At 40.2% G+C, this 20,945-nt stretch overlaps 1 protein-coding gene across 1 annotated transcript; it reads left to right on the forward strand.

The window, feature by feature from the left end:
- Positions 1-12,224: 12,224 nt before the first annotated feature.
- tm4sf21a (transmembrane 4 L six family member 21a) lies at positions 12,225-20,455 on the forward strand. Its single transcript, XM_042092697.1, has 5 exons — positions 12,225-12,653; positions 13,888-13,953; positions 14,809-14,942; positions 15,691-15,877; positions 20,165-20,455. The coding sequence occupies exons 1-5, from the start codon at positions 12,477-12,479 to the stop codon at positions 20,171-20,173; spliced, it is 573 nt and encodes a 190-aa protein (XP_041948631.1). The 5' UTR covers positions 12,225-12,476; the 3' UTR covers positions 20,174-20,455.
- The last annotated feature ends 490 nt before the right edge of the window (positions 20,456-20,945 follow it).

Consider the following 20,945-nt stretch of genomic DNA (forward strand, 5'->3'; position numbering starts at 1 on the left):
CTGGAGACTTCACTCACTGCCTTGCACAACTGACAGACTGAGAAAGTCATTTGTCCCCAGGGCCATTGAACTGTTCAATGCCTCACTTAAGGGAAGAGGAGAGATAGACTTCTCTGCATAGTCTGTCTGCCTCTTCATCCCCTCCATGTTTGGTACTGTCTGTCCACTAGCCACTTGTACCACTGTCTTTATGCCTCACTGTTTGCGTGCTATATTAGCACATTAGCACATATGCATAACCCCCCCCCCCCCCCCTCCATGCCACAGCCGAACTGTGGCCACACTTATACATTTTCTTAAATAGTTAAATATATAGATATATAGACTTTACTTTACTTTATTTCTGCATTGTTGCACTGTTGACTTACTCATTTGCACTATCACCATGACCACTATCACCATTGCACTACCACCATGACACTCATTCACACAGAGCACCTTAGAGCACCTTACCATACCTTACTATGCACAGAGAATCACAGGCTCAGTCCCTGCCTCAGTCATTGCAAGTGCCTCTGATTTATTAATCACCACTATGTGGATACTGTTTTTAGAATTTATTTAGATTAAGTGTTAGTATAATTTGTAATTTTGTTATTTGTATTTTAGTATATTTTTATATATTGTATTAAGTGTTAGTATAATTTGTATTTTAGTATATTTAGCATATTCTTTATCTTCTACTGTCCTTACTGCTTAGTTGTGTTTTTATATTATATACTTTAATTACTCTTCTGCTGTTAAAGAATGTGTTTGTCTTGTATGTATGCTGCTGAGACCTTGAATTTCCCCTGGGGATCAATAAAGTATCTATCTATCTATCTATCTATCTATCTATCTATCTTTTTATGTCCTCAAGTGACAATAAGCATAAGATTGTCATGGCCCTACCTTGGCTTTGAGATAAATTACAATAGATCGTTTCAATGAATGAGTCAATTAGGAAACACCCTGTTCTACAACCCTATGTTCCAGCCATATAATGGATTGGGCTTTGGTTAAAAATGAACTTGCTAGGCCTACAACTGTCACTCTGTGATAACGCCGACACCATAATGCCATGAATGTTCACAGCATTCTAGTCTATGGGGAAAACTGTTGTAGATTTTTCTTTACAACAGACGTTCCTTTTTTGCAACAAAATCTACAAAATCATATATTCTTACAGCAAAAAAAGAGATCTCAGTGAAGATGGCTATTCTATGTGTGTGTTCATCTTTCCTATTGGTTTCTGAAAGTTCACATCTTACACACTTGAAAAAACCCTCTTATGGCTAAAATGAATTTAGGCAATTTGCGTTGTTTTGAGAATAGGCAGCAGAGAACCATCCACATATGCAGGGAAACAGAATCTCGGTTATGAATGTGTCGGTGTATCCACCCGGATTTTCTGTTATGATTTACCATTGACATAGGGAACTTCATGTCCTACAGTTGTTTGTATTGATCCCATGTACAGTTCCTACTTCCTAATGAGTCACCTGGCAATAAAGCTGCCTTATCAAAGTCATAGTCACACACACATTCATACTATCAGCGGTGACATTTCATGGTAGGCCATACTTGTTTATTTCCTTTGGTAGTAAAAGCTTACAGTAATATTTAACATTCTCATGCTTATACTCATGTTCACTTCTTAAATTATTAGTCGAACACCACACCCTTTCCATTACCTCAAGACAGAGGTATGCTGCATATTTATACAAGGTGCAGACATGGGGTATTTGGGCAAATATTTAGCCTGTGCACTACAGATCAGTCAGGGTGGGGGTGGGTGGGTGCCTAATCAATGGTGGAAATTAATGTAGAAAAAAAACAAATGTCTTATACATAATAACAGGACACTTCTTAGTTATCAATTTATCTTTTACTTGTCAATTTGTCATCTTATCAAAATTGGGCACCAATTGAGGTGTAATTCATTTGAATGTTGTTCTGTTCATGTTTTCTCTAAATCACCCTAACTCCAGACATGAATGGAATCCACTTGGAGAGCAAAAAAAATAAATGTTTACATATTTTTTTCACATTTTCCATGTGCTGTACCTTTCCATATATTTTAAAGAATGATTCCCTCTTCCTTAAAATGCTGTCACATGATCAAATTTGTTTACGGTTTCCTAGAAAAAAAGGGGTGGCTCATCTTACCCCTACGCTCAACTTACCCCGTTCTCCCATAGGCCCTCCCACAATCCTTAAGACTTTCAGAGAAAATTATAAGAGAGACCAGCAATGGCCAAGTTGAGAAATCATCATCAGCTGGAATGTAAAGTGTAGGCCCTCCCACAATTCGTAAGACTTCCAGAGAAAGCCTATCTGCATCTGTTCCCAACAATAAGGACAATAAGAAATAATTCTTGTTATGGCTATTTGGGGTATTGGGTATTTTTTTAAGAGAGGTTACTCAGTTACTCAGAGCAATAATCTCCCACACACCACTGTCCACTTCACTCTTAGCTTTACAGTGTAGGTCAGTGCCTGAAAAAGCCTTCACAGTGCCAAGAAGTGGAATATAAAGTAATATTGAAAGGAAGGAATACGTCAGCACTCCAAATGGACTTCTTAAAATGTTACTATTTAAATGCAACACAGACGTTTTGGGTCAGATGCCCTTTTTCAGAGTGCATTTCACCTCTAACAGACACAGGTGTATATAATCACAAATAACATCTAATCATATATCTTGCTGTTTCAGTATCGAGATATAGAAATGATGGCATCTTCAGTTTCTACAGGTAATGCTGGATCACCTAGAATTGTCTTCTATAAAACTTCAAGGCCAGGATGGAGAGTTGTAGAGGTTGGCACTAGCCGGCATCATAAATCAAACCTGATGCATACCAAGCCTTTGTTTATCCACTGGAATGTGAGGAGGGAAATAGTTTATAGAGAATACACATGACATGCTTACGCTGGAATGGGTTCTGAGGGCTTTGGGTAGATAAAGGGAGGAGGTGTTGTGAGGCTCTATGAAACTATTGCTGCTTAAGTATGAGGTTTTTATTCATACTTATTGTTGTATATTCCTGTCACTACGGAGCATATCACAGAAAATACAGGCCAATTGGCCTACAGTAAGTTGTATTGCATAACCTCCTTTGGCATCAGTTTTAAAGGAGTAGCCTAGTCGGCGATCGTAAGCGATTCCAAGCCCATACATTTTTTTTGTCACATTCCGCAATCATCTCCTCACAATCCACTAGCTCCCCATTCTGTGAGTAAAAAACCTGGCAGCCCAGGCTCAGAAAACTGGAAACAAAGTGGCGGCAGCCTGTGCTCCAACAAAACAAAACAAAACCCTGTGTGTAGTTTCTCTGGGAATACTGAAGGGTGGGGTGAGCTTCCTCTCTGGTGTGTTTTGTTTGGTCCTTGGTTGATGTACGTTGTTTTGGACAAAAGCGTCTGCAAATAAATTTGAATATAAACATAAACATAAACAAATGTGACTTCTTGCGCAATCGCTGATTTCACCTTTAAGGTTAGTTATTATTCCACAGTGGAATATGGGCATAGAGGTTTCGTCAAAGTTTTTTCCCCCTTTTTCCGTTTTTGGGTAAACATTATGTGGGGTAGCCTATGGGTGCAGCTGTGTACATGTATGCTTATTGCACTACCAGGCCAATCAGCCCCCCCCCCCACCCCACCTTGTGATGAGAAGATGCAAAGTTCACGAAACTTTGTAAAGTTCTATCCATTATGGGTGCTGCAATTGGTGCATTTCAACATAATGAGTAATCTTGCTGTGACGCCCATCTAATTTGGGTTATACCAAGATGTACTTTGCCTGCCTTTTGGACACATCACCAATGGGAGGGGGGGGGGGGGGGCAGCTCTGCAGACACAGGTTCATTGTTTATTGTTTATTTCACCAGTTGCTATGAAAAAAAGAGTTGTCATGGGGATTTATGGTTGTAAAACAGACCATAAACATCTGTCGTCCAACATGCCATTTTCATGTTCGTGATCTGTGAAGCAGTGTCTGAAAATCTCCACCTCTCTTACCACATGTTGTGCTTTAATTAAATCATTCTTTAAATCTTTTTCTTTGGTGTCATAGTTTGGAAACTTTAAAGAACAGAAACTCTTTGAAGTAAGTTGTTGACTGTTTTAGCAGGCTGATTAGTGTGTTACATCTTTGCCCAGCGTCCTTGTACAGCAAATAGTTACAATGTATAATGGGTGCAGAACAAAACAAAGCTCAGAAGTGCAGAAAAAAGCAGCTTCAAAAAACAGCTTTTCCCCAGCAGACGTCACTCAGATGAACAAGTCTTAACAATATCGTCCATGATAGTGTTCATTTACTTATTTACACTGGTAGCTTTAGTAGTTTAGTAATGGTTGGAACCTTGAGGATTTTGCTATATGCTTTATATTCTCTGTGTAAAATGTGTTTCAAGATGGATGACTCTTCCACAGAACTCGGGCCCTTATCATATAACATACATCATATGACGTATAAAATGCGAATCAAATTTGTGAGTCAATATAAAGTAACCTGAACCTGAAACTGCTTCTTAAAGTAACCTGAACCTGTTTCCAGAGTGGGAGTTTGTGTATTTGACTGCATTTGAAAGATCAACGAGCACGGGGACTCCATGAGCCATTTATACTGTACTCCATACGCGTAGGACAGTTTAGTTTGAGTCCGTTAACGAGAAGGATTTCATTTATATTATATTAGATCAGTAAATAAGGAGTTAACTTACACAGAACTCTCAGGCCCTTACCATATGACATATATGTATACATCATATGACTTGCACAATGCATAAGTGTTGAAGGCAGGCATGATATTATTTTAGCAATTACGGAGTCAAGGAATGTAAAAAACATCAGCTAGCCACATTTTTCTAACTTCACATGTAATTCCTTTCCCTCCCATGAGATTGTGTAGTATTTACTTTGGTGTGGTACTTGACTTCATATGAAGTACACATGTGCAATACTGGGCTGTGGGTTGTGTGGACAAAATGCATAGTTGAAAAAAATGGTTTACAAACCTTTTAGAATATAGAATTTAAAGCAGTATACATCCGAAATGTAACACATAAGAACACCTGGTGCAGGCCCTTGTTTTTTTTTTATGTATATAGCTTTTCCTATCCCATGTAAACAGCAAACTCCAACACCAGTGAAAGTAGATTTGATGCACACCAACAAACAAATAACCAGAAAAGCATAACCTCTTTGGTGGTGCTAAAAGTCAGGCTACATCCTGTAGTTTCTTTTTTGAATGGGGGCCAGAAGTGAATGTCATATGGTGGAGACTAGGAACCATAGGTAGGGAAGTAGTGGAGTGACGGACTAGCTGGCGCTCATGTAAACAAATCAGCTGTAGCTTATCAGCTGATGACTGATTACTAATTGCACTGAGTTATGGGATTACACTTGATTGGTAGGAAGGGGGCGAGAGGTATGTTGATAAGCCAGGGTGAAGATGCCTGTGGAGAGTTGGTGCCTTGTCTCTGGCTTGTCTTTGTGTGTTGCAGTGTTGGAGTGTTGGAGTGGTGGATCGCTAAAGGACCGGCGGACGGCCTATGTCGCCAGCTAAACAAGCAGTTTAAACGCAGAACGGCATCTGGTGGAGCCCGGAGAAGGGGAGCAGACTGCGTGATCTGGACCGCCACTGGCCACGACGACGCTGGGGAGAACATTGGAATAACGCTCAATGACGATAGACAGGCTGCCGGACCAGTGATCAGTGTGGAATTACACCTCCCTTACGCAACTGCATTGGGGGGAGAGAAGTGTGGAGCTTTCCCCCCATGTTGAGCTAAGTGGCCTTTCCCTTCCGTTTAGCGTTATTCATAGTTTGAGTGCGGGTTTGCTTGTGCAGGATTGGGGGGGTAGTGTAACGTAGTGAGCAGAGCATTGGCGCTGACGTGGGTAGCGGGTGGAGTACAACTAGCGGGGGCTCCTTAATATATATTTATTTGGGTATGGGGATCTATTGTATTAAAGGGTTGTGAGCCTCAAATTCCTGTAGTGCCACCCGGTGTTCGTGTGGAGGGTTAAACTTCCCCAAGTGCTGTATGACAGAAGTGTGTGTGTGTGTGTGTGTGTGTGTGTGTGTTTGTCAGGTGTTCCAGCTTAGGCCTCCGGTAGAAAGGAACGGACTGGACTCTCTTCACGGTCGACAGTGGATTAGGAGAGTGGAGGGCCAAAGAATTGACATTGGACTTTTTTTAAATTATATTATCTATGAATATCAATGAACAGTAAAATAAAGACTTGTATTTTTGTACCTATTTCTCTGAGTCTGTGTGTGGGTGCAGGGGAGTGCTTCATTACAGCCAAAATTTAAGGATAAACTAATTGTTGGAAACTAAGTGCACATAACCACGACTACTGAACCTGTGACATGAATACTGAAATGTGCATCTGCTAGATCTGACGGTGGTTCAAACTTTTGCCAACTTAAAAAAAGCTTAACTCGTGTCACGCTGTTCGCCAACAGCAACATCCATCTTCTTTGTTTTCAAGTAGCAGGGAGATCACGCCGAACTGTCGCAACTCTGCCATCATTATGTTAAGCCCGCCTAATCGCCTATCGACTCTATACACGATGTGATTGGCCTGATCGAAGTTTAATTTTTCCAACTCGCAAGTCAACAGAGTTGCTACTATGCATCTGCAGCACTGATAAGGCCAACACAGCTACCATGTAAACTCATCATTACAAAACTACAAAAAAACGTCATACACACACAGATGACTACGGCACCGAGTCACTACCAATGGAATATTCCAGAGACGACCCCATGATGTTAAGGAAAATGTGTCTGAATAATAATGAAAATAAAAAACAGAACTGTTAGCCAATGCCAGCATAAGGACATGAAATATGACCTCAGCTGGCCAGTGACAGAAACAGACAACATTTGGCAGGAAATCATCTGGTCCCTATAGTATATCACTTGTCAATGTGACGAGCAGGTGCAGTTAGAGAGACAATGGTGAAGGAAATAAACAAAAGGCAAGAGAGACAGCTAAGCTGCATGTTCTAGTGACTGATCCAATATGCTTCCTTTGTCGCAAAATATTGAATTACTAAATTGGCTGTAATTCAGTCCTGACAAAAGTTTGTTTGTATTTCAGCTCGACAGACAATATTCGTCACATTGCATCAGGAGCACCCTGCCCATCCATGCTCCTCAGGCAATGTGATGATTGGCTGAATTGAATATTGTATTGCTTGGTTGGAGCCATTTGTTTCCCATTTACAGAGTTGTTTCTCATTTGGATAATAAATGGACAGCTAGAAAGTTCAAAGTTGATCATTTGACTGCGGGTTCCTAAGAAACATCATGTGTGGGCATATGCAGCAGGCCCAACTTCAGCCATCTCTCCCATCCCCTCCCCTCATATCATATATTTATACTTCAACATGCACGTATATAGTGGTCATTAGATCCTTGAGGTGAGATGTTGAATCCTGCTTCGGCACTAAACCTGCAGCATTTCCGGCGGTGTCATTAGGTCAGCTGCAGGGTTATCAGCTGGAGGCTGCCGTTCATGGATATTTCGCCCCCCGTACCAGTACATCTCCCAGCAGGGGGGCAGTGGCACGTAGAGGATGTCTCCCACCACCCCCTGCACCTGCCATTACTGGGGTGTTGACCCCCAACTGCTGTCCTTCCTTCAGAACCACAGCCAGAACCTTGCTTTCTCTGCTTCTTCTCCCAGCTCCTTCATGACTTTCCACAGATTTGAGCCTGTCATTCCAGCACCATGGAGCAGTTGGGCTATTGCTTGCCCACAAAGCCCTGGCATCCGTGCCCCACAGGGTTAAGGGGCAGCCGTGGCCTGGGGCTTCGGTCTTGAAACTGAAGGGTTGCCGGTTTGATTTCTGACCAGTAGGAAAAATGTGGGCGGGGGAACCCCTTACTGCACTGTGTGTGTTCTGTGTGTTTCACAAATTCATGGATAGGATAAATGCAGAGACCAAATTCCTTGTATACACAAGTATACTTGGCCTTTAAACTTGATTTACCTGATTCCAATATTTTATATAAACCTGATTTACCTGATTTGAATTTCACAATGACCATGGAGGATAGCCTGGTTAACACCATACCACTTCTCAAATCTCAATTGCTAACAGGTTCATCTGGATTCTCCCAGGCTACATGGAGGATGTTCTGATGAAGAATCTGTTGTCACCATCATTATCAAAGGCAATTTAGCCAAGTTCAAATTGGACTATTGAAAAAAATAAACTTGAAGATGGTTTATCACATTATTGCATTCAAAGAATCAAATGTGGTTAAAAGTAATGAGTAGGCTACTCATGCTCATATTTCAAAAATAGTGGGTCAAAAGTACAGTATTTGCCTTTCAAATGTAGTGGAGTAAAAGTCACAACTTTCCAAAAAGATTAATAGCCAAGTAAAGTACAGATACTCAAAAAAAATTATACTTAAGTACAGTAATCAAGTAAATGTACTTAGTTAGTTACTGTCCACCCCTGCTGTTTGGTGAGCCTTCATGTTGTATTTATGTTTATGAATGTGTTCTCTCTTCTGGCTGTAAAACAATGGCTCATTGCCCCAAATTGGACCTTGAACCTTCCTCCCAGGGGACCATACCTTGGACCATACAATGATGTCTGGCAGTGCCGGTTCAGACCTCCATGGGGCCCTAAGCAAAATCCTGCTAAGGGGCCCTCCTACCTGAACTCTGAGCGCCAAAATGTAACCCTTTTTTTGCAGTATCATCTGACATCTCAGTGCTCCCAATACAATCATCCCACCCCATTTTGGATGTCTATGGATGTTACCAAATATATGTGTTTTTCCCTATAAAGGGTCTGGACTGTTTGCTTTTGATGCTTGCTGCACATATCCCCTTGCAAAAAAATAACTGCAGTTTTTTCAAAGTAGCCTACAGTTCAGTTATACTACAGTAGGCCACAGTGCAGTATAGTATTTTCATGTCCAAAATACTGCATTTCTGTAGTAAAGTACAGTACTATGCAGTACAATACAGTTTTCTGCGTCTAAAATATTGCATTTTCTGCATAAGAGCTGCAAATATTGTATAGTGTTTTTCATACTCAGAAATCTGCAGTTTGACACGTAATAATGCAGTTATTTTTTTTGTAAGGGTCTGGTTGTGCTATAGCCTACTGACTGACTGTTCTGCACCTGTGTGTCTGTAGTAGGCTACTTGGGAAAGACATAGGCTGTGAACTGGCTCCCCTGATTCTCTTATATTATTTCAATATTTTTTCAAACGTAGACTATTTTAAACAATCATTTTAATACTTCATATAGGCCTAATTTACGATGTGCATCTATTGTCCATGCAGCACAGCGAATCAAAGTTAATACAGGCTACTTTCCAATTTAGTTATTTTAAAAATGTATGGGAAGTGAAATCACCTATTAGTTTAGACGGGTCCTTGCAAGTTTCTGCTGAAAAACTGTTAGTTTCATTCCAAGCTGCACGTGAACACATTTAAAGATGCTGTTATTTTTTTCAAAAATGTAGCCAGTTGCCCGCATAAAAAAAACGTAATATGCGATTATATTTCACAACTTTGTTTGCAAAGTAGCCTACTGTGACTAGGAAAGGCTGGCAAGCAAGCCGTAGACAGATTCACTTCCCTGTTAGGTAGGCCTACATGTAGGCTAGGCCAGCAACACGCACTGGAGAGCTGCATGTTGACGTCAAACCATGGAACGAACGCAAGTTTACCCGACTGCTGTTCCTGCTGTTCATTCTTGTGACGTTTCTTCCGTTTTTCATGCCCTGAATGGTAATTCGGTTTCATGTTCATCTTCTCAATGTATGAGGCACTGTCGCTATAACTGTATACTTGTCACTATAGCTTAACTCAAGGGGAGACGGGGGAGGGGGCCTTCATTAACTTGCGGGGCCCTACGCAACTTGCGTAATGTGCGAGAACCGGCCCTGATGTCTGGTCGGTGAGTGGTTGTTATGATCTCTCTTGGAAGACCAGCTTCTTCCTGAGGTCCATCAACATTTTCTCCGGATGACAGAATGACATTCTGCTCTTCTCAGATGCTTGGAGTGTACTGCCATGTGTAACGGATCCTGTCAGTACAGGCTATACCATCTCTGGAGACCGATTTGCTACCACATTACAGTACATCTCTCCAGGACCTTAGCCAACTTAACCATGACCTGAAGCATCCACCTGAAGCGTCTCTAGGACAGTGCCACCTTGCATCCTGATAAGATGTGCTGGATGCTTGCCTTCCTGCTGCCGCGGCAGGCAGCCTAATTGCCTCCAAATCATTTACATTTATTCAAACCACCGGGTGAGATTCAGGAAGGAGCTGAGCCTGTTCTGCGGTGTCCTCCAGATGTCTGCCCAGCTGAGGCGCCTGTTCATGGTAGCATCCCATCATGTTGTCCAGGCTTCTTGGTTCCCCAGGGGTGTTGTTTTCATGTAGCGCTTCTTCTCCAGCATTGTGATTTCATCCACGACAATGCTCTAGTCATTGCTAGTTCTTTTTGAAAGTGATGGAACTCAGAGTCGATGGATGGAATGGATGATGGATGCGGCGGAACTTTTGGTAATAAAACATTGGAACATTGGTAATAAAAGACAGCTTCACAAACAACACATCACCAGTGTGCTATCCGTTTATTTACCTAATGTAAATGTTCAAACTGGAAATCATTTAGAGAACAATGTAGTTTTAGATGCTTAGGTGCTTTAAGCTGGATATTCAAAACACTGCTCTAGAATGAGTAGTGTGTGATAGAGTTAACAGTGTTAAAGCCCATATACATCTTCAGCTGTACATTGTTGGTGTCAGTGAACTATGCCAACATGGCTGGCCTAATCACAAAGCCATTTATCTATTGCAGCTCTCTTTGGCTGACTGCCAGTTCGTCTTCTGCTGAACTGATGACCACTCCATCTGTATCGTCCTCAGGAGAACAGCACAGTCCACAGATTACACATTTACAGCACTTCCCATAGACAAGTCAGTGTAAAGAAATGTCTACTGTAAGTCATGAAGGACACAGTGTAGTTTACCATATGTTTACCATCACTGCCTTGTCACTAACCACAATAGTAACCATGACATTAAGCCTGCTAGGAGCAAAGGAGAAACATATCGCCGGCAGGTCTTCATTAAACACATGGGTGATGTCACATCAGGGAGGTCAGATTTTATGTATCAGTTTATAGTAAATATGAGTCAGGGCTTTCATATATTACTTAATTCTGCAGGTGCACCAGCATATTCCACCCACAGCATACCAACACTGTGAATACGAAAACTCCCAAACCAATGTTTCCTCGTTTGTGGTAAGAGATGTTCGAGTTATTTGGAAGAAGTGTCTGAGGACTCACCACTTGTGATGTCAGCTGTCTTAATTGTCAGTTTTTTCCATGACGAGTGACCGCCTGTTGACCCTCACTTTGTAATCTCTTGTTGGTACTATATGTCAACTGTATTGCAATATGTATGTGTAGCTCTGTTCATTCTGTTATCATGCTCACCTTAACTTCATTCACTTTATAACTGTCCATATGCTTAAGACTATAATAATATGAAGCAGCATTCTTAAAACAAATGTGTTGTCCCTATCTGGACTTAGAGATGTGTTAAAAAACCAATGCAAGTTGTGTTGTTTTCAACGCAAGTTGTATTATTTTCAACACATATTGTGTAACAAATAAAAAAAAAGGAAACTATACAAAACTGTGTTGTCCGTATCTGGACACAGAGGTGTATTAAAAAACAATGCAAGTGAAGGTGAAGGTGACTGTTCGGGTTAGGGTTAATCTGCTTTTGATTGTCAGTTGATAACAATACTTTAATTTGCACAACAGAGAGAAAAAAGTAAGATGTGCTTGACGTTGTCTCTTGGCTCTACTGTTCTGAGCCAAGATATTTGCAAACTTTTTTCAGTGTGCCTTCAAAGAAGGTACTTATCATAACATTTATTAAATAAAACATGAAACAATTCCAAATAAACAAACTAAATAGGCCTAAAAACCCCCCATGTTTTTTCAAGAGATGGGTGGAGAAAAAGCTGAGTCTTCCAAACTCTTCGCCCCAACCCTGCTGTTCTGCTCAAACACAAAACACCCTCTGTGTCTCTTTCTGCTTCTCCCTTCTCCCCCTCTCTCTCCCTTTCTTTCTCAGTCTCCCTCTCTCACCCCGATCATGTGAACACACACACCGAATCACTCAGTCTTGCTCACTCCCGCCCCTCCCTGCTCCACATATCTAATCTTGAGCACATGTGTGGAGTCAGAGGCAGACAGCAGTGGAAGAGAGAGGTCAAGCCAAGCTGAACACACACTATCCCATACTCCGTCTTTTTGCTATCAGACAGAACTGACCTGGGCAACAGCAAGAAGGAAACACGATCGAAATCCCCCTTGGAGCACCAAAAGTTCTGGATTTGGGTCAAAGGCCATCTGGCGGTCGCGTGGAAGTGTTTGTACACCCTTGTTGGTCACTCCACAAAGAGCCAAAGCCGACATGTGTACGGGGAAGTGTGCCCGCTTCATCGGAGTGTCGCTGTACCCTTTGGCGCTCACCTCGATCATCTGCAACATTCTCCTTTTCTTCCCGGGCTGGGACGTCAAGTATGCCAAAGATGGATACCTCACAGAGGAAGTCAAGTACATGGGAGGCCTCATCGGTGGAGGTATCATGGTGAGTCCAAAGACCTCACCCACACACCTATAAATGCAAATCTCCTTTCTTCTCATTCAGACTGTCAGAATGCAGATTGTGCATTCAGCAGGGTGTATGATTAACATAGTACATTCACACAGATGTTCTGTACTTCTTGTTTGTTTAGTGTGGTCAGTATTCAAATGTCAGACTTAGCGGTAACATTTTTAGGTGTATCCACCTAGTTACACAGTTACACTTGTGGTTTATTTACTTTACTTCTTCAATAATTTATGTCTGATTGAAAGTCATATCTACTCAAAGAAACAGTCTTTTAGGATGGTTTCAAAGACAGTCTACATTTTGCAAATATGTACAGCATAACAGTAACTGTATCTTTCAAAGGGAATTCTATGGAATTCCTCTCCTGTCTCACTTCAAGACCTCCTGTAGTTTAGACTCAGACTCTTCCAAGAAATGTTCATTAATTCTTAGGGGAGGGTCAGGAGAGGAGTTACAGAGCATTCCACACTGTCTCTAAACATGCAGCTTGCAACAGACCAAGTTTTTGGTCTCTAAAGAAGCTGTTAAAATCCCACTAGAAAATCTGTGAGTGAAAACCTGCCCAAAAATGTGAATGAAAACAAAAGCCTATGACCAGGGGCGCAGGAGATATTTTGAAAGTGAGGGGGGCCGAATTGTGAACAAAAACCCATAGTGAGATCAGATTTCCAGATATCGGAACGCCACTTTCGACCATCATATTTTAAACATGCCAGAATATTAAGATAATACCATTGATTGTTTCTAAATATTTTTTTGATAAAAATGGTAGAAACTGTGAGATGAGCACAACGTCAGATCTGCCCTCAGACCAGCTTCTTGCTATGTGCAATTCTACTTTTATTTATTTTTAGATTTATTTTTTATATTATATTTAATAGATTATATTTTTTAGATTTATTTCACACTACTTGACTATTGTGTTTGAACAATTGTTTTGAGTGTGAAAGAATTGTAATTGATAAGAGTGCAACAACAAGCAAAAAACACACAGTTAACAAGGCACTCTTCTTTCAGAAAAAATGTATAAAAATAATTTATTTTGATGACTATTTCATTATTGAAAATCAAAATAGAAAATTATTTTTCCTTCAATACCAAAAAGCACATTCGGTTACCTGACTTTGGACTCTTTCTTTGTGAAGACACAGTTAATAAATTCTGTTAATTATTAACCAATTATTACTTATTGTGTCTTTCTGTCTCACAGGTTTTAATACCAGCAATACACATTCATCTGACAGGAAAGGGAGGTTGTTGTGCTAACCGTTGTGGGGTAAGTAGAAATGATCCGTCCTGTGGATGTGATCAGTGATCACAGTATAACCACTACACCAAACTAGACTACACCGCTGGATGTGATAAAGAATGTTATTACCTTTAAAATCGTGTACAATGCAAAGTGCACACGCTTAGAATAATTGCTGTCTCTTGGTATGCAGGTAGAAGCTTATTTCGTTAGACAAAATGGAAGATATCTGTCCTGGAGGGGACAGAGAATGTGTTTCACATGATTCAAATGGGCTATCTGATGGGAGAGAATTAGCAGGGAATTAGATAAAGACTGTGGACCGTCTAAACTCAGCAGAGCTCAACATGTTTTCCCCACAACAGATACATAATGCCTTCATCATTGTTATGATTTTTTTTTTCATTAATCAAACAATCTGTAACGTGGAATCCGCTTCTAGGTTACGTTAAAACAATTTCATTGAATCAGATGAAGGGTGTGCTGTACAATACATTTCTAAAACAAAAAAGGAAGAAACTATTTGCAGTAAACAGATTGTAGAGTTTCTCCCTTTTTTATTTTATAATCACTCTGTGACCAACACCTTGCTGAGAGGTAGAAACTGTTTGCAGTAAACAGATTGTAGAGTTTCTCCCTTTTTTTATTTTATAATCACTCTGTGACCAACACCTTGCTGAGAGGTAGAAACTGTTTGCAGTAAACAGATTGTAGAGTTTCTCCCTTTTTTTATTTTATAATCACTCTGTGACCAACACCTTGCTGAGAGGTATTCACGATGTGCATTCGCTCTTTCTGACACACATAAAATAAACTATAGCCATGACTCAGAACATAATGTGGACCTGCCCCTTATTGTTTGACCTGTGGTTGCCTTCGCAGATGTTCCTGTCAATTGCATTTGCTGCTGTTGGGGTTGCTGGTGCCCTCTACAGTTTCGTTGTGGCCATGCTCGGTTTAGTCAATGGCCCATATTGTAGAGTAGGATTAATCTGGATGACTCCTTTTAAAGACAAGTAAGAACAATCTCCCTCAGTCTTAACATATGTTCAGTTATGATAATCTACACCCCCAGCCAGATTTGAATTACTTTAGAATTGCTCTTGAGCAAGATATTGTGTTGAACTTTCTTGATGTACATGATTACTTCAAATAGTCTGTCATAGTGGCGCAGTATAGTTTTTTGTCTAAATATATTTGTACTGGGGTACGAACAAAGTATTTTAGGCATGTGAATATGTAAAGACGTTCGAGATATAAACTGTCTTAACATTTCAATGTAATTTCTGCATCTCATGTTGGGTATTTTCTGGGTTATAGAAATGTAATCAAATCTATAATCAACAAAATGACTGCATAATGAAACATGTTACCATTGAATCACTCAGTTTCATTGCACTCAAAGGAAGCCCTCTTTTCAGTAAACCACATATCTTACATTCTCTGACTAACCCTCTTTTCTACTGTATACTGCCAGCTGCACTTTAGGTTTGATGGGCACTTCATGTCCTGATTGGTTGTTGCCTAGTTCTTTTACCTTACGAGATATTCTATGACAAATGTGATGTGAATGTAGGAAAACATGGGCAGCCCCATTCATTTTTAACCTGGTGGATGCAACAGTGTGTACGTAGGTCTATGTTCCCCAGTGTTTCATTGTGTGCATGCTGTGCAGGTGTTGCTTTCTTTCAGATGGTTTCACTTAAAGGTTTTCCAAAGCACCCATTAAACTACATATCCCCATGTCTTCTCTATCGATTTCAGGGAAAACAGCTACCTTAATAATCAGGACTCTTGGTTCCTGTGCTCTGCACCTGACAACGTGATCAGGTTCAATATAGCTCTGTTTAGCACTCTGGTGGCAGTGAGCGGTGTGCAGACGATACTGTGCTCCATCCAGATGATCAATGGCCTCTTCGGTTGCCTGTGTGGCACCTGCAAATCCAAAGGGGTAAGTGGATTTCATGTTTCAAACGGTCAAAATGTTGCATTGACTGCATCTACATATTGTAAAAAAGGCTATAAAACTAAAACAGCCACATCTCGCATACCATAGACTGATGGTGGAAGTAAACACTAACCCTTGTGTGGTGTTCGGGTCAAATTGACTATAAACTATAAAAGAATAGTGTTTTTCAGCCAAACACTTTATGGCTTTAGCTTATTTTCAGTGAAAAACATGTTAATTAAAAAATACTAAAAAAAAACTTGGTAGACATTAGAGCCCGACCGATAAATCGGTGTGCCGATATTAGCTATTTGCTGATCTATCGGTATAGGCACTTATAACGGCTGATAATTATTTTTAAATTAAGAAAAGGAAAGCCAAATACTGATCCTTCATCTAAATTTCCAGTATTGTCATTTCATTGCTGCACTGCAAACATGCACCAATAGGAATAGCGCCTATTTTCCACGCCAGTGTTTCCAGCCAAAAGAGACAGTAAAGAGATGTTTTAATAGTCAAACTGTCTGCAGCAGCGCCACATCAGATACTTTCTGATATGCATGCTCACATGAATCGCGCCACAGTAGTTATGGAACAGACATGCAACGCACAGGCCGCGGTGGAGTTCCGAATCAGCCATAAGTCACATGAGAGTATGGACATTATCTTACATGCAATTTCCCTTTCCAATCACACAAAGTATCAGGCAATTTATTGCTGTTAACGGTGTGTAAAAAGCTATGTTAACGTTTTTACGTTAAACACCCCCCTCTCCCCAATAATAATAGGACGATATTATATATTGTCAAATATGAAAATCGGTATCTGTCTTTAAAATCCCATATCAGACGGGCTCTAGTACACATACTAACGTCCCACTACACATTTACATCCTCCTTCACAAGATGTTTGGCCTGAATATGCAATGAGACACACAGATGTCCAGAAAAACACAAAAATACACACACACACACACACACACACACACACATGAATACACACAAACAAAAACTAAAACACACACACAAACAAAAATTGAAACAGACATACACACAACAAAAACACACGCAGGGGACAGACACATATGCTGGCACACACATACTCTCTCTCACTCACTTACATACATGCTACAATTTTTTAATCCAAGCCCGAGAAGTTCCTGCTTTCCTGCAGTCTTTACCCTCTGTAGTGTGGGATCCTGCTGCACAATGTTATTCCTAAGCATTCTAAACACCCTCAAGTCTTCACCAATAAATAACTCTACCTGACAGTGTATAGGTAAATTCCCTGTGTATAGGCCCTTCAATTACTGTCCTTCACCAGTATCATGAGCAAGAGCCTGAAGATTGAGGATTTATGTGGGGTTCCTTCAGTGACTGGCTATGGGGTTCGATGCTGTAAAATAATGTGTTCTATATATACTTGTTATGCCTATTGTTTTTACAGCATGATTCCCTAATACTGTGACCACAGAATAAATATAAACACATAATAAATGACTGGGAACGTATTACTATAAGTTACTGGCCAATCGTTGCCAGTAGTTTATTGTACATTTCACAGGAACTTTTTTTGCAGTTTTCGTAAATAGTGATATTTTTTCTTCATGTAGTTTATCTACCTTTAACTATGAAATATAATGTATGCCCATCGCTTGAAATATCTATGAGTTTGAGGACTTTATAGCCCAAAACTCCTTCAGCTCATCAGAAATCTCCATTCATTTACGGGCGAGTGTTGCCCCTACCAATATGGCAGCTGCGTTGACATATTCCTTCTAATAGAACTCAACAGACAATGTGGCATCTATGTATATATATATCTATGGAACCACCATAGTAACTCCTTTATTTTCTGATAGTGGCCACCATGGATATCCTAGCAACAACCTAGCAATGACCTCAAGTACCCTAGCAATAACCTAGCAACCATTTCACAGTTAAAACCTAGCAACCAACATGATTAACCTAGCAATCAGCATAGCAACTGCTATAACTACCCTAGCAACAGCCTAGCAACCACCTCAAGTACCCTAGCAACAGCCTAGCAACCACTTCCACAGTTACAACCTAGCAACCAATATAGCAACCAATGAGATTAACCTAACAACCAGCATAGCAACCACCACAGATAACCTAGCAACAGCCTAGCAACCTTCCCAAGTACCCTAGCAACCAGGGCTTGAAAACGAAATTATTTTTCAAACGTTCCGTTCCGAACGGTTCAGGTAGGCCTATGTTTAACGTTTTCGTTCTTGCATGCGTTCCGCCACAAACATATCGGTCCTGAACCGGTTCGGAACGCAAAATATCGTTCGTTCTTAAAGTTCCGGCAGTGTTCGACGGGCCTATCAAGTCTATTTTTGTGGACTTTACCTTAGATGAGACGTACTCATTATTTCCCCTTGATTTAGCCTACCGTAGCTATGCCCAAAAATAATAAATCACAGACGGCATCCAAAAACATTCAGATGGGCTATCCATCCCATAGCCAGACTTACTGTAGGCCTAACCTATGCCTATAAATAATTTCTTATCAAAAATATTTCTGGATACGTGCTAAACTCCTTACCTGATTGTAGCCTAAGTTTTATCCATATGGAGATCTTCAAAGGCTTGCGCTATAATTCCAACCCTGTTTATAAACGAACCTGTCTGTTGCTGACAAGGCCTATCTCATATTTTCCGTTTAACTCTTCTACATAGAATAGGCTACAATTGCGCAAACATTTCAAATCCCGACTTTAAAACAACAAGGCGTGGACAGGCAAAATAGGATATTACGCATAGGCTACAAACAATTTCCAAATCAGTTTCAGTAGCCTACGCTACGAGCTGGCCTAAGATCCGAAGTGGCAGACGGATAGGTTACATTACAACAGCAAGTCAAAATATACACATTTGGACCAAAGGTCCATTTATTATTTATTTATTTTTTTCAAACTGCAGAAATCAAATTATTAGGCTGTTCGCCTACAGTAGTTGGCTACATAGCGGCTTGTTAGCTCACATTAACAGTGTAGATGCCGGCTTGTTTTTCGCACAACCGGAAATAGTCTCCCTGACATAGGATATGCTTTTGTGAAATTTTATAAAATATATAGAGAACAAAAAAAAACGTTATTAACCGGTTTTGTGGATTTCAGAATAACGTTTCTGTTCCGGAACAGTTGAAGACCATTTTGTTTTCGTTTCCGTTTCCACTCCTCGTAAAATTCCGTAAAATTCCGTTCGTTTTCGTTTTTCGTTTTCGTTCCTTGAACCGGTTCAGAGCCCTGCTAGCAACAACCTATCAACCAATTCCACAATGACAACCTAGCAACCAACATGATTACCCTAGCAACCAGCATAGCAACCACAATAAGTACCCTAGCAACAGCCTAGCAACCATGTCAAATACCCTAGCAACAGCCTAGCAACCACTTCCACAGTTACAACCTAGCAACCAATATAGCATCCAATTAGATTAACCTAGCAACCAGCATAGCAACCACCTCAAGTACCCTAGCAACAACCTATCAACCACTTCCATGATGACAACCTAGCAACCAACATAGCAACCAACATGATTGCCCTAGCAACCAGCCTAGCAACCGCTTTATTTTGCATAGCAACCGCCACTATAACTTAGCAACCACCATAGCAACAAACATGATTACCTTAGCAACCACCATAGCAACTACTTTATTTTGCATAGCCACCACCATAAGTACCCTAGCAACACCCTAGGAACCATATGATTTACTCTGGCAACCACAGCTACAATGTCAACCACCAGCATAGCAATCAGCATAGCAACCACTTTATTTGGCATAGCAATCATCATATTTACCTTGGCAACACCATTCTCAACTATCAACTATCAACTATCTCTGCATTATCTGTTTTTACTCTGTATGATATTTTACATCATATATTTTGCATTTTCATGCACTGGTAATTCCTTGGAATTGGATTTCTAGTTTTCCTAAATATGCATGATTCATGCCACCCAAGTCTTTATCGGAGTGGATTTGTATACAAATTATAGTTTTATCACAAAAACAAATGGCATTTACATTGTTAAAATGTATCTAGTAAATCAATTAACAGTGTTCAAATCATATGTTATCTGAATTTGTTGGGATTGGGTTTAAGACAATATAAATTGAATCATTTGAAAAAAAAATATATTGATTCTAAATGGCAAAATAATGTCCCTGATTAATTTGACCCGAACAGTCTGAAAGGGTGCAAAATCTGAACATAATACGGGTTAATTTGATGTTACTCTTTTCCATTGTCCTTACAGCCTTATTGACTTGCGCCCTCTGGTGGCAGACAACATAAGTGTCAACGTCTCACATGCTTCAAACTGCAATGGGGCCACCTGGAAGACAATGTGTGGTAATCTACTGTAAAGGCTTTTATATTACACAGTTATTAATTGGGGGAGAGGGCTATCTATGTGAATACTATGTGATTATTTGTGCCATGTACAGTTTCTATATATTAAAACATGTTAAATCGGTAATATGCACTGCTGCCGATCATTGTGCTAGTATGCTAGTAAGTTTAGAATCAATAAATATTATTTTCAACACTTTTTGACACTGTGGTTATTTCTTTATGAACACTTCACCCTGTTGTATCAATTTGCCATTAATACAGTATGTGTCTGTGTAACCTCTCATACATACATGCCAAGTACATCAATATATTTCATAATGAGAATATAAAATTCCTGTGAGATGTTTGTCACTGTTACAGCTTTTATGAGTCTAATCTTTCTAAGACTGGGCAACTAGCCAACACATACACTGATTGAAAACCTGAACTTCAATTTCAAAATGGCGCATTGTGCAGTCCCTGTGAAAAATAGATAAGATACTGCATTCTATAGATAAAATTGAATTAAGGAAATAGACATGCCATGGCCAACAGCATAGCCTATGCCACTGACTATGCCCACTAGAGAAAAGGATGTGCATCCTCATAGTCTCTTTTGGCAGTCAGCAGACATTTGTTAATCATGTGACCGAGAAATCACACGCTTTGACACCATACAACACATCATTGTGTGGTGCCAAAGT

The sequence above is a fragment of the Alosa sapidissima genome, chromosome 5, assembly GCF_018492685.1.
Source record: "Alosa sapidissima isolate fAloSap1 chromosome 5, fAloSap1.pri, whole genome shotgun sequence".
Lineage (NCBI taxonomy): Eukaryota > Metazoa > Chordata > Actinopteri > Clupeiformes > Clupeidae > Alosa > Alosa sapidissima.